General features: G+C 42.3%; 1 protein-coding gene across 1 annotated transcript in view; it reads right to left on the reverse strand.

Annotated features, from left to right (window-relative positions):
* Nucleotides 1–827: 827 nt before the first annotated feature.
* The window catches only part of nln (neurolysin (metallopeptidase M3 family)), a 34,016-nt gene continuing 19,511 nt past the window's right edge, over nt 828–15,332 (reverse strand). Inside the window, exons 10-13 of the mRNA XM_018090800.2 lie at nt 12,657–12,843; nt 10,897–11,025; nt 9,403–9,539; nt 828–1,251 (exon numbers count right to left, since the gene is read on the reverse strand). Coding sequence (XP_017946289.2) covers nt 1,120–1,251; nt 9,403–9,539; nt 10,897–11,025; nt 12,657–12,843 — 585 coding nt within the window. The 3' untranslated portion in view covers nt 828–1,119. The remainder of the gene's footprint in view (nt 1,252–9,402; nt 9,540–10,896; nt 11,026–12,656; nt 12,844–15,332) is intronic.

Below are 15,332 nucleotides of genomic sequence, written 5' to 3' on the forward strand. Positions count from 1 at the left end.
ATTCCAGGTGTCTGTGAGCCACCCCGACAGTATATCATATGATCAAAAAGCAATCAAACAGCTCCAGGCAGCAATTGAAAACTGCAGTGAATTTAATAGCAGTGTCAGCACACTACATGTTTCGGGCAGAGCACTTGAGAAAGGGCTGTTTGATTCCTTTTTGCTTTTTGATCATCTTGGTGATTTAGAAAAATTTAGAAAGCCCAGCTTGTCCTGAAACAACTGATGTACAGTTTCCCTGGGCAAACTAAAAGCCCCCTTCAGGAAATGCCCCTAAAGTGAAATGACAAAATGAAAATCCTGCTGGTAAAATCCTTTTCCCAAGGCTCATGTAGCTGTGGGACTGGGATTAAAGGCAAAACAACAGATTTACTAAGAGCTAAAGACAAATTCATAAAAACATTTCGGTAAAATGACAAAATTGGAAAACTGTTTAACAGAAAAATTAACAGTGGAGATAGAGGTTTGTGAATAAGGTGAAAAATCCGACAGATTTATCTCAGTTTTATTTTGTTTTATTTTGCTTTATATGGTGCTTGGGGTCACTATGTCCAGGTATGATTGGCTGTCCAGGTAAATCACTGCTCATGGAAGGCAATTAGCCTTGTCTGGCACATTGGCTGCCAATATAAATGGGGGTTTCTGCTGTGACAAGCAATATAGCTGAGGGATGGCATTTAGGAGAGTCTCTCAATGGCACCTGTTCATGTAGCTGCAGCCTGGGAACAGCAGGAGTGACTTGGCCCATAAGGGACGGCTGTGTCCCCAGGATGAGAAGCAACACACAATATTAATAATGCTGCATCAAATTAATTCAAACCACAAACTTGTCTTGGATAAAAAAAAGTCTCTGCTTTAATCTCAGCCTTTTATTACAAATGGACATTTCTGCTCTACAGAGGCCAAATCCATGCATATTTCATGTATAAAATGCTTCTTTTTATGGATGCTAAGCCACATTATGGCTTTTCATTTTGCAGGGTTTCAGACACATATTAAATAATTAGAAGAGAAGGCTGTGTGTGTGATTTGGCACAGAGTCAGACACTCAGTACAGCGGTTTGGCCGGCTACGTCTGCAAGTGCGCGTCACTTATTAAGTAGAAAGTACAACATTATTTTATGGGTTTAGCCCTTTACTCAGAAGAAAGGCTTTTTGGTTTGGCTCCCGACCTAGGAATGCCTGCAGCAAATCCATGCCATCCATTGATCCTCCAGGTTTCAGGATCAGGTTCCTGTATTTCAGGCCGACCTAATGGAAAAAGAATATGGTGACGTTATAGGACTGAGTGTGTAGACAAAGCTTCAACCCCAAGGTGCAGGGGAATAGTAAGAAAAAAAGAGACAAAAGATGAATTGATCTGGCAAAGTTTACTATTTGCGTTGGCTTCAGCTCAGTCACGTATCCACAAACCCACATGTACCATTAAAACTTCCATATTAACAGCCAGGGCCTGGAAAATATTGCACAGTTGTTACACTTAGCTCAAAAAAATGGTGTCATAATCCTCCGAAGGGGGAGCGAGCAGTGATTTCATAGCAGCCTTTCTCTACTCGGCTGGACGAAGAGCCCCTGAAATAGCTCTAATATTCACATTCATTTCCAATTTGTACTGTCTGCCTGGCTACACACACAGGCACACATACACAGGCACACAAACACACACACACACAGGCACACATACACACACACAAACACACACACACACAGGCACACATACACACACACAAACACACACACACACAGGCACACAAACACACACACACACAGGCACACATACACGCACACAAACACACACACACACAGGCACACATACACACACACACACACACACAGGCACACACACATACACAGGTACACACACACGCACACAGGCACACACACATACACAGGCACACAAACACACAGGTACACACGCACACACACAAGTACACACATACATACACAGGCACACACACACACAGGTACATACATACACACACACAGGTACACACAGGTACATACATACACAGGCACACATACACACACGCACACACACACATACACACAGAGGTACACACACAGGCACACACACAGGTACATACACACACACGCACGCACACACACATAAACACACACAGGTACACACACAGGCACACACAAACATGTCTGAACACACATTAGGTAATAACATGGACAAAAGGAACACCTGTAAATCCTGGGCAGAGAGAGCGCAGAGGGCACAGTAACTGTATGCAAGTATATAGAATGCATGGCAAATAAGAGGCAGCATGGCTCTGATGTACAAAAATTTAACAAAATCTCAATTATGGTTGCTGTATATGACTGAAACATTGCAATTAATCTCAATTTTAGTGTTTTAATGTGAATACAACTGCAACTAACCCATAGGCAGGAATAGACAGTGGGTGAATTCTCCTGTGGTGATCTCTAACCCAACATTCTGATAATGTGCCCCCAAGTGTAGAGACAAGAGGAAGGGGGTCCCTGCCCCGTGCTGCCATGGAGCATGTGTGTTTTGTGATTCTTCATTTAAAAGGCCGATAAGGCAGGAGATTGGGTGAGCCTTTTCTTAATAACAAAAACCCAATTGTGCATTAAAAATAAAATCCCACACGAAGAGAAAAAAAAGCCAGAAAATAAGCAAGATAAAGGTCTATGTTATGTTTTCTGACTTCACTTACTATAAATGCTTACTATAAAGCCAAGGATTGGATGGTAATAAAACTGCCCCCAGTGTCAGTTTAATTACTCCCACCTGTCAGTTCCCATCAAACCCCCAACCCAAGTCACATGAGCCAAAAAAGTTTACACTTCCTATGTTGTAAAATCACATAAATCCATTTCAAATTAATTCCGTGCCTCTAAACCCACAAATGAACTAGCTACAGGCATTCCCATGGCTCTGAAAAATTAATTCCAATTTTCTTTATCTTGTTAAAGCAGAAATATGGTGAAATAAGCTTCATCTCATGGTAATAAGGGACACTGTACATATAATCCATTGCAAGTTCTGTACTGTTTCTGAAATAAACAAGTTATTCTGTCCCCCTCTAAGAAATCTGTCTCTCTATTTATGCAGGAGTCAGATTCTGATTGACAGTTAGGTCCGATACATTGGTGTTTTTTATAATAACTGACTCAAAGCTGCATGTAGTCAGACTGCTGAGAGGGGATTCGTCAAGAATAACTCCATTACGTGAAGTCACACTTGTTATAAAGTAATTAATAGCTTCTCTTGAGAAAATACCGTATATACTCGAGTATAAGCCGATCCGAATATAAGCCGAGGTACCTAATTTTACCTGGAAAAACGTATTGACTCAAGTATAAGCCTAGGGTGAGAAATGCTGCAGCTACTGCTAAGTTTCAATAATCAAAATAAATACCAATAAAATTATATTAATTAAGGCATCAGTGGGGTATACTGTATGTTTTTAAATATTTATTTCAAACAAAAACAGTAAGTTAGCTCTGTAATTGGAGAAGAGGGTCAACAAAAACAATATGGTATCAACAATGATACCTTAAGAGTACTACCCCCTTAGCTCAATCAGCAACCAAGCTGAAACACTTCAATCCTTCAAAACTATATATAGTTTATATTGAATATAAAGTGCAATGTCTAGTGCAGAATGGGACAGGTAAGTAGATGAAGTTGAATTTGGGAGCGGGCCAGGGCACTGGAGGGTCTGGTTGCGGGTGGCCTAATTTGCACACAAAGGACAGAGGGTGCTAGTCTGGAGGGACCCATGGCAGCCGACTCGAGTAGAAGCCGAGGGTGACTTTTTCAGCACATTTTGGGTGCTAAAAAACTAGGCTTATACTCGAGTATATACAGTACTTATTTTCCATATCTCTAATGGCAACCCCAAGATGATAAGTGTCTAAAAAGCACCAAATGCACACTTCTGTGTAACATTCACACGTTATGTTCCGTTAGCTTTACATTTATGGCTTTACCATGAAAGAGTAAAAAAGTGAAAAACTTTGTGAGGTGTTTTAATATATATTAGGAAGAAATATTTTCTGCTCAGACGGGGCTGTAACATGTGCGCCACCTTTCTGCTGGGTCCCATCTTAATCCTGACCAAACAGATGTATAATGTGTTATGCACAGGCGGGTAAGTGTGATTTGCAGGTTGAAACGTAGTTGGAGCTTGCAGAAGAGTGAGCAGGGTTTGTGTGGGTGATGGGGGGGTTTCTTGGCAAAATGGGGCGTGGTGGATAAGGGATGTGACCATGACCATGCATGTGCAGGGTAGTTTTCTTTTCATTGGGGCATCATTCTCCTTACTGTTGCCCCATTCTCCTTGACAGGGCCCAAGATAGATGGGCCAATAACTGGGGAAAGGGCCCCATGATTATGGATATATGACAGCTACCCTATGTGTCATACCGATATAATTCACTATAATTGAGACAGTTGATATAATTCTGTAGATTTACATGGCTTTCTACCTTAATTAATAAATGGGCCATAACCACAGTAGAGTTTAGGGTCCCCATCTTCTTCTTAACACTATGCAATCATCAAAGATGTTTCTTTGGGTACAAACTGCTGTCTGATTGGACAGGATAAAGAGGCCTTAAAGTTGTACCTTCTGTCCTGTGCAAAGAGACAATTTTTAATGTTAGCACCTTTTATAGCCCTGCCATTTCTGGACCCCTTGCATAAGGTTGTTCCTAGGCGGTTGCCTTGTTCACTTAATGGGTAACATGGCCCTGTTAATTACTATAGATTATGTGTTATGAATATATGAAAAGAATACATTATAGACCCTACAAGTGTTACCCCTACAGACCAACCCTGATGATAAGGGTGGTCTTTGCTGAGAGGTATATGCCACAGAGGCTACTAGAAGCCGAGGAGACCACTTGAGAAGCCTATACAGGAAAGTGTACCTCCTGAATTGTTCCCCTGTGCCAGGGAGCAAATCCAGATGAAAGCCGGAGAGCTAGCTGGAGCATTTCCACTGTATGTATCCAGTTTCACATTTCCTGACAAGTCCACTGGGCTGGAATCAAACACTTGTGAATGGCTGCTATGGGTTACCAGAATAATACAGTGGTTTTAGGTTTCTACTGGAAACTATAAATAAAGCAGTAGAGTCATTTTTAACACCCAGAAACATATCCCGAATACGAGTTCCTATACTTTGGCAGGACCTACCATTTTTTAAAATTACCTTGTTGTTTCTAAGTGGTCAGGGGGAGGGGCAATGTTTATCAGGGTGAGTATCCGACATGGATAGGGAAATAAGGGCACATGATATCGTTTCTATGCCAACCTGGGGGTGCTGCGGGAAGGACAGACAGGTAAAGTCACTTGGCTAATGTCTGTGTAGATATAGTAACAGAATGAGTAATACATGTTGCTTGTGCAATCAGTTACCCTTGTACCAGAGTCGGCCATGGAGCTCATGAGAGTAAGTGATAGACAGCCCAGAAAGGAGAACATTTTGCTAATTCATCCTGAATCTGCACTCCATCCTCTTGCTAACGTGTCACATTCTAAATGCCCAAGTGTTTTAATTATATGGTGTATTGTCTCTGAGGAGAAGTGGTTAAAGGGGAATTTCACCTTCATGCAAGTGAATTCCATTGTAATTTTAAGAAGGTTTCCAATATACATCTATTACATTGTTTGAGGATTGCTCTATAATTAGCCATTTACTGATTCCTTAACTGTCATGTGCTGTATAAGTTACTTGGGAAGGCAGGGGTCCCTGACAACACTGTTGTTTGGTGGGTTCCACACACTAGCAGATTCAGGCTAAGTGTGATAGATTGCAGACAGGGCTGCCATCAGAAATAACGGGGCCCCTCACAACAAAATTTTCTGGGCCCCCCTCCACCCATGCCCCCAATGGCCCCTCCCCCAGTGACCCCTCCCATCAATACAAAGGACACACATATTGGTAGCCAGGGCCCCCCTAAAACATTGGTGGCCAGGGGTTACATTTTGCATTGGTGCCAGAGCAGGTGCCCCTTAAAACATTGCTAGCCAGCCCAGGGCCCCCTAAAGCATTGGAGGTCCTCCCCCAAATACTATGGCCCGCTCCCTGCTGCTTCCTCCCGCTCCCCTCCCGCATCCTTCAGCTCCCCCGCCAGTATCCTCCGGCTCACCCCCAGTATCCTCCTGCTTCCTCCAGGGCCCCCCAAGCATCCTCCAGCTCCCCCCAGCATCCTGCTGTTTTCTCCAGGCCCCCCCCCCAAAGCACCCTCCAGCTCCCCCCAAGCACCTTCAGACTGTGTCAGCAGCTTATCTGCCCAGGTATGGTAGCCTTTGACGGGCCCTGCTTGACCAATATCTGGCCGGCGGGTGGACATACTGGGGTTTGATACTTTTGTTTGGCCACCTTATCAAATGTAGGGCCAGTTTAAAGGGTATATATTATGTAAAAAACAAGAATGTACTAGTGCAGAATACTCTTTTAAATGTATGTTGTATCTTTTTGTGTTTTAGGCTGATATATTGAAAATTTCTCCACAAACCCTACTAGTCCTGCCTGTCTGTTCCACTTCCTGCTGCCTCCTAGGCTAGGCTGACCTGATTGGCTATCCCCTCCTACTGTGCTTCTGCCAGGGACTGTAAGATCAGAAACATCTCATCTAAAACAGGGACCATAGCAGATCTTTTGGGAGCTCCAATAAAAGGGCTATTTTTAATTAAAATGATCATTTTTAGCCTAGAGTTAACCACAACTATAAATTATTAATTATTGCCTACAATATTGGGGGGGATTTTCAGTTATACTACGTGTCATCTTTAAGGCTGTTAGACTGCAAACATGCACCCATGTGACCCACACATCCCACCCCGCTTGTTCCTGAGCCGCTTGCGTTTTTTCTACCTACTGGTACTGATTTTTATCGTGAGCACTTTTACAGGTGCAGGGGAACATACAGGTGCAGAAAACATACAGGTGCGGGGGAACATACAGGTGCGGGGGAACATACAGGTGCGGGAGAACATACAGGTGTGGGAGAACATACAGGTGCAGAAAACATACAGGTGCGGGGGAACATACAGGTGCGGGGGAACATACAGGTGTGGGGGAACATACAGGTGCGGGGGAACATACAGGTGCGAGGAACATACAGGTGCGGGGGAACATACAGCTGTGGGGGAACATACAAGTGCGGGGGAACATACAGGTGCGGGGGAACATACAGGTGCAGAAAACATACAGGTGCAGAAAACATACAGGTGCAGAAAACATACAGGTGCGGGGGAACATACAGGTGCAGAAAACATACAGGTGCGGGGGAACATACAGCTGTGGGGGAACATACAAGTGCGGGGGAACATACAGGTGCGGGAGAACATACAGGTGCAGAAAACATACAGGTGCAGAAAACATACAGGTGCGGGGGAACATACAGGTGCGGGGGAACATACAGGTGCGGGGGAACATACAGGTGCGGGGAACATACAGGTGCGGGGGAACATACAGGTGCGGGGGAACATACAGGTGCTTGGGAACATACAGCTGTGGGGGAACATACAAGTGCGGGGGAACATACAGGTGCAGGGAATATACAGGTGCAGAAAACATACAGGTGCGAGGGAACATACAGGTGCGGGGGAACATACAGGTGCACAAAACATACAGGTGTGGGGGAACATACAGGTGCAGAAAACATACAGCTGCGGGGGAACATACAGGTGTCTATACAGATATGCGCAGTGGGAAGGTAAACCACAACTTTAAGAAGTTCACACCAGAATTATATGTTTTGGCTTTAGACATAAAGCCAAAAAAAAAAATCTGCACTATTATGTTCTGTATTGCCATTTCAATAGTACATACTGTATTACATAATGGGGCAGATTCAATTCAGCGAAAAATAATGGTTTATCACTGCAAACTCATGGACAAAATTAAAGAGTAGTATTTGTTATATACAAATGTTTCCCCACCTGCCTATATACTGTAATTCTTATGTTTTTCTTGCATGGAAAAAGCTTGTTCCCTGCTATTCATATGAATTATGCCTGCATCCCCCCCAGACAACATCATTTCAGTCATGTTTAATGGCTTATCTGACTCTCGCCAAGCAGCAGTAAGGGACAGTTCGCTTATTTTTTCTAAAGGAGATTAAAAATAAAATGTGATATTTAATGTAATTTCCAATTAATATTTTATTGCATTTCCCCATTATGCACAATTAGACATTCATTTTCAGCAGAAAGCCAAATGTTTGTTTTGATTATGACCTTATCATAATGTGTGCAACTTTAATTAAATGTACGTGCTCTCTCTGACTCTTGTTTGGAAAGTGTGTTCATTAGCCTCATTTATGTCTTTTTTTCATGCTTTTTAAGTTAATAATTGAATAGTTGCACTAGGGTGGGGATCTTGTACTTCAGGACTGACTAGCGGTTTCTAAAGGTGGCCATACACAGGAAGGTTTCAGCTGCTGATTCCAGTCCTTTAGACCTATTCGGAAGCTTATCTGCCCGTGTATGGGCGCCCCGATGGGCCTACCCAAACGATTGGGCAGGTTTGAATTTCCTGTTGGATCAGGGACCGCATTGGCTTGTTGATGCAGTCCTAGGTCCAACAGCGCCTATGCTCACTGTTTTAAGCAAGAAGAGATCGAATTAGGGCCAAGAGATCAAATTAGGCCGATATAGCATATTGGGAGAAGATCTGTTCGTTTGTCGGCCTTGCCAACTGAGCGGATGGGAATGTGTATGGCCACCCTAAGAGCACACTAGTGAAAGCCATTCCAGAAATGAAATCTACAGTCATGTTTCTGTCCAGTTATAGAACCATCCCGTGTTCCAGCATCAGTAGCGCCCAGTATTGTCACAAGAAATATCGCTAATATGAGCAGAGAAGTGTCACATCAGGCTTCCCACATTAATATATTAAAGGGGTTCCCAGTTCTTCACTCAAAGGGGTTGTTCACCTTTAAATTCACTTAGTATGTTGTAAAGAGTGCTATTCTATGACTATTTACAACTGGTCTTCATTTTATATTACTTGAGGTGTTTGAATTATTTATCCTTTTGTTCAGCAGCTCTCCAGTTTGGAATTTTAGCAGCTATCTGGTTGCTAGGGTCCAAATTACCCTAGCATCCAGGCAGTGGTTTGATTGAGAAACTGAAATATAAATAAGAGAGGGTCTCAAAAGAAAGATAAGTAATAAAATAACATAATGTTGTAGCCTCAAAGAGCAATAGTTTTTTGAGTGCTGGAGTCAGTGACCCCCATTTGAAAGCTGTAAAGAGGCAGAAGAGAAAGGCAAATAATTCAAAAACTATAAAAAATAAATTATTAAGACCAACTGAAAACATACAAAAAGTTAAGTTTAATGTGAACCACCCCTTTAAAAAGAAATGTATCTCCAATATAATTTCATTAAAAAAATAAAGAAACAATCCCTTACCTCCGGGCTCATTATCCCAGCTTGCTTGAAACAACTGTAAAATATATCCATGGAGAATACTTCACTCCACAGGTAGCCATAATACTGACCATCGTATCCTCCAGCAAGATGCCCAAAGGTGGCCGGCATGTTTGTACCTTTATATTGCAATATAGAAACGGGAAATATATCCATATTATTAGCCCAAAGCATCATGTGACCCGTGCATCAGTACAGTATACAGTTAGCCAGACAGCTGGTGCTCTGGAGGGTCTCCAATGTGGCGTGACCAAATCATTAACTGCATGGCACGTGCCACAACAATTGATAATGCTGTAAGTGCTGGCTTGTGTCTATACATATGTACTTGCATATTGTGTGATGTAGAGAGTAATATTCTAAGACAATTTGCAATTGGTCTTCATTTTTTTTATTATTTGTGGTTTTGTAATTATTTGAATTTTTTGTTAGCAGCTCTCCAGTTTGAAATTTCAGCCGTTATCTGGTTACTAGGGTTTGAATTGGCTAAGCAAGCAGGAAGTGGTATAAATGAGAGACTGATATATAAAAAGAAAGGATTTGAATACAAAAATAAGTAATAAAAAGTAACAATAACAATTAATTTGTAACCTCAGAGCAAGTTTGAAAGTTGCAAAGAGTCAGAAGAAGAAGGCTAATTAAAAAACTATAAAAAAAACTAAATAATGAAAACCAATTGATGTTGATGTTGCTTCGAATTGGCCATTCTATAAGATACTAACAGTTCAGTGTTAAAATGAAACTGGGTAAAATAGACAGACTGTGCAAAATTATAAATGTTTTCAATATAGTCATTTAGCCAAAAATCTAATCTATAAAGGTTGGAGTGAGCAGAAAACATTTATAATTTTCGTGCAGTCTGTCTATTTTACCCTGCTTTCAGCTCTCTAACCTCTTAATAAGTCTTTAGCCCCCCTAAAGCCACTGACTTAATAAGAGGTTAGAGAGCTGAAAGCAGGAAGTTCTGGCTATTATGTTAGACATCCAGTCCAGCCTTTATAGATTACATTTTGCCTAACTAACTATATTAGAAATGTTTTTTATTTTGCACATTCTATCTATTTTACCCAGTTTCATTTTTAATGTTCCTCAGGTGTGCCATTCCACCCTACAGGTCTCGGGAGTCCGTCGTAATGGCCCTGGACATTGCCTTGCCTCCTCTGAAATGTGCAAGTAACCTTTCCACAACAAGGACAGATTCCATGTGTGCTTCTCCTCTTCCTTAGCAATCTCAAACATATTTGTGTTAAATTCACCTACTTTCCTGGAAGTGGGAGGAAAAAGAGAGGAAGGAACCAGGCCCAAATACTTGGAAAGCAGCACTGTAAAAACTGCATAAATCTTTGCAACACAGGAGGAAACAAATCCTGCCCTTCCCCATCAGAAGTAGCTATGTTTTAGGGACTAGCTGGGACTCCTAACAACTACAGAATGGCAAAGCTATTGCAGCAGAGAAGGGTACAAAGTTCTATTTACCAGGCGTAGCAGGGATTCCCAGAATCTCCTCCGAGTACCTGGCATATTCTGTGGTGGCGTTGGCAGATGAGTTTGTATGAATTGACTGATCAAGTTTGCTCAGAACGATCTGCCGAAGAGTCAGGAGCCCTAGGAAAGAAAAGATCACCTATGGAGAGCACTGCTTTGTTACAAGGTGCCTCGTTACCATTATAAGGGTTCTTGTAAAATATTCACCCCTGAACATGTTAATTCTGCCCTCGGGCACATGCTCTTTCTTCCCTGCCCCTGCTAAACAAAGTACAGCTATATTTTGTATTGCAAGGTCACTTTACTAAATGGGCATTTGTCCAGGAGAAATCTCCCAGAAATAATGGAACCCTAATTTTAATCTATGCAGAAAGGCATAAAACATTTCCATCTTCACAACATGTGCGCTATACTCAGATACCTTTATATTTATTCAATGAAGTTTTACACTCCAGCAAAGATTTATAGAACTATGGTGGCTGTGGGGTGGGAAGTTAAAATAATACCGGTTCTGAAAGAAACTTTGGAAGTTCTGTTTTTTCTCGATTTCCTTCTCTGAAATGTTTGTTTCCTATTTCATCTGATTTTGTAATAGACAAGCCTATACATACACAACCCTCTCTAGCATTACCAGCCCTTGTATGTGGGTGTGTTAACTAGGGTGTGAATAGTATTGCCACAAATATGTCTTGGGGCAAGGAAATGGGTGGGGTGAAACATGGTGGTCCTGTGTAACCTATGATTAAGTGCACCTTAAGGCATGAAACATGTTAACATTCTATGTCATAATAACAGTTTCATTTACTTTTACAACTAGGTGCCATCACTAATTTTGAATCACTTTTTCATATTATCTATGTCTTGCCCTTACTAATGACTGGCAGATACACTGTACATACTTTTTACTGGGACCACCAATTCCTTAAAGCGCCCCTGCCCTGCTTCATGGTTACTTTAAACATGCAAGCTGTAACCATCACTAACCATTTACTGTAACGTATATTAACCTGTCAATCCACAATATTCATGCCAGCCTACCCATTATAAAGTAACCTGCGTCTGTAAAGAAATGGGAGGCATGTGGGCAACACGTTTGCACACTTTTATCCACTTCCATTGCATGCAATTCAAGTAGTAAAATAATGGGTGCCTATAGGTTGGAGCCAGGTGCATGCTTCAGGGCACCTGCAACGTGGGCTTCATTCATTTAAAGCTGGTACAACTACAAAATTGTTGCATGGCACAAGTAGAGTAAGCATTCTATAATGGGCATGATGTCCATTTCATTTAAATTCTGCCCTCCATATTCAAAACATTTTGTTTATGAATTTAACCTTTTATGAAAAAAAGAAACTTGTGTCCAAGATATGCCAACTGCTCTATCCTGAGCATGCCAAGAATTCTCCCTCTTCCTATAAATGCCAGCCCTGCTATCTACTAACCAATCGCTAGTGCCATTCTAACCATTTAGTCCTGGTTTCTATTCTTATAAAACATATCCTTAGCATTTCCTTCCATATTAAATGTTCCAGTCTTCACGCAATTAATATTCTCTCTTTATTCCAGCAATGTCCTCAGAAATATAATAAACCTTTAACCGAGTGCATTAAGGGAAAATGTTCTAACCCAGCCTTCCCTACAAATACTCACTATTTCAGCCTTCATGACCTACTTATTTCTTCGAAGAAACAATTATGCCTGCTTCGCCTTCTTCAAAATACTCTTCAAATATGGTCTTAGCATTGTATTACCTGTATTGGCAAGCCTTGATTCTATTAGTTTATTGAGAAGAACGTCTGGAACTGGACTTCCATCTCTGTAATGCCCCGACATTCTCTGCAGAGCCTCCTTTTCCCACACCCAATTCTCTAGCATCTGGGAAGGAACCTCAACAAAATCCATTTCAACATTTGTTCCACTGAATCTGGAAAACTTTGTCTGTAATTTTAGGAGAAGTGGGTAAGAAGAGGTTATACAGATTTAAGTAGTCAGCGCCTATAAATGAGAAAAACAATGCAGTGCTGTCCCATCAGTGGGCAGAGCATATGGAATGTTCAAAGGCCAGATTATACTGAAAGCGACATACAAAGAGATCTATTGAAACCTTGGCCATCGTGGGGGCTATAAAAATCCCACTGGCCACAGCAAGATGATAAAGCATGCAGCGTTAGCAGTTGAGTAAACAAGGCCCCCACAATGTAGGGGTCTCAGCTGCCAAGGACTGCAGGGACCTTCTGCAGCTCCCGCATTGACTGTAATAAAGTAAAGATAATTGGGGGTTCCACTTTGGAATGCATTGCCATCTTTGTTTATTTTTACTGTTTCAGCCAGGCAGTGAAGGTGGGAGGCAGAGAGACAAGCAGCATTGGGGTAGCATTTGTGGTATTCTACTTTGGTGAAGTAATGCTTTCAGTCTATCTATTTACGCAGTGATCATACTGGTAAGTCTTTTTCCAGTGATCTTACTGGCTAATCTTGAGTTTCTGCAGTGAAGTTTCTGTCTGGAGTTAATGGAGTGTTTGTTGGCCATTTCTGCAGTGATCTTACTGGCAGGTCTGGGGCTAATGGAGTGCTCATTGGCCATTTCTATAGTGATCTTACTGGCAAGTCCGGGGTTAGCGGAGTGGTCATTGGCCATTTCTACAGGTTTATTGCTGCCCATTTCTGCAATAATCATACAGTCATATCTGGGGTTATATCCTGGCCCTAAAACACACACACACAGATTTAACACTGTAGCTCTGTTGTGAACTCGCTCACTTTTCTGCTTTGTTAAATAATTTAGGTGAGGACTCTCAAAAAACAGGTGTAAACCACAGAAACCCCCCGTTTTAAAGGATCATCAATTTTAGAATGTGTGTGGGAAGACTTATCACATATTACACTAAATAATGTACAATTTCAAAATGCCTCCCAGTTTTTATACAGTATCTAGGGGGAAATAGACTTGTAACTACCAGGAAGTAGATTATCCAGGCTATTGCTTTCCCTGATACATTTAATACACGTTTATGTAGTAACCCTATAAGATTTCCTGCACAGTCATATTTGAATGATTTCATCAAATCCCTCAGGTCCTTCTTAACTGAAATACTTTTTATGACTTTGTGATGAAATCAGTAGAACAAATATAGAAAGAAATGATGCAGTTATGAGTCACTGCACCTTGATCAGCTACACCTACAAACTGCAAGTGAGACCTGCAAGTCAGCCCTCGAGTCACATGATCACCCTGTAGTTGTGCAATAGTGTTTTAATCTGTAACAGGGCTTGGCACAACGGCCCACACTGAAAACAGTGTTCCAAGTTACTGTTTATTATAGGAGCCAGTTTGTATGTTATCTCTAGTTTGTTTCTCTCCTCCAAAATCATACACACAGGTTAGTGGGTTGATCCTAGTGTGTCTAAATGTGATAGGGACCTTAGATTGTAAGCTCCACTGGGGCAGGGACTGATGGGGATGTGATAGGGACCTTAGATTGTAAGCTCCACTGGAGCAGGGACTGATGGGAATGTGATAGGGACCTTAGATTGTAAGCTCACTGGGGCAGGGACTGATGGGAATGTGATAGGGACCTTAGATTGTAAGCTCCACTGGAGCAGGGACTGATGGGGATGTGATAGGGACCTTTGATTGTAAGCTCACTGGGGCAGGGACTGATGGGAATGTGATAGGGACCTTAGATTGTAAGCTCACTGGGGCAGGGACTGATGGGAATGTGATAGGGACCTTAGATTGTAAGCTCCACTGGGGCAGGGACTGATGGGGATGTGATAAGGACCTTAGATTGTAAGCTCCACTGGAGCAGGGACTGATGGGAATGTGATAGGGACCTTAGATTGTAAGCTCCACTGGGGCAGGGACTGATGGGGATGTGATAAGGACCTTAGATTGTAAGCTCCACTGGGGCAGGGACTGATGGGGATGTGATAGGGACCCTAGACTGTTAGCTCCACAGGGGCAGGGACTGATGGGGATGTGATAGGGACCTTAGATTGTAAGCTCCACTGGGGCAGGGACTGATGGGAATGTGATAGGGACCTTAGATTGTAAGCTCCACTGGAGCAGGGACTGATGGGATTGTGATAGGGACCTTAGATTGTAAGCTCCGCTGGGGCAGGGACTGATGGGAATGTGATAGGGACCTTAGATTGTAAGCTCCACTGGGGCAGGGACTGATGGGAATGTGATAGGGACCTTAGATTGTAAGCTCCACTGCGGCAGGGACTGATGGGAATGTGATAGGGACCTTAGATTGTAAACTCCACTGGGGCAGGGACTGATGGGAATAGGATAGGGACCTTAGACTGTAAGCTCCACTGGGGCAGGGACTGATGGGAATGTGATAGGGACCTTAGATTGTAAGCTCCACTGGGGCAGGGACTGATGGGAATATGATAGGGACCTTAGACTGTAAGCTCCACTG

Source organism: Xenopus tropicalis, chromosome 1 (genome assembly GCF_000004195.4).
Source record: "Xenopus tropicalis strain Nigerian chromosome 1, UCB_Xtro_10.0, whole genome shotgun sequence".
NCBI lineage: Eukaryota > Metazoa > Chordata > Amphibia > Anura > Pipidae > Xenopus > Xenopus tropicalis.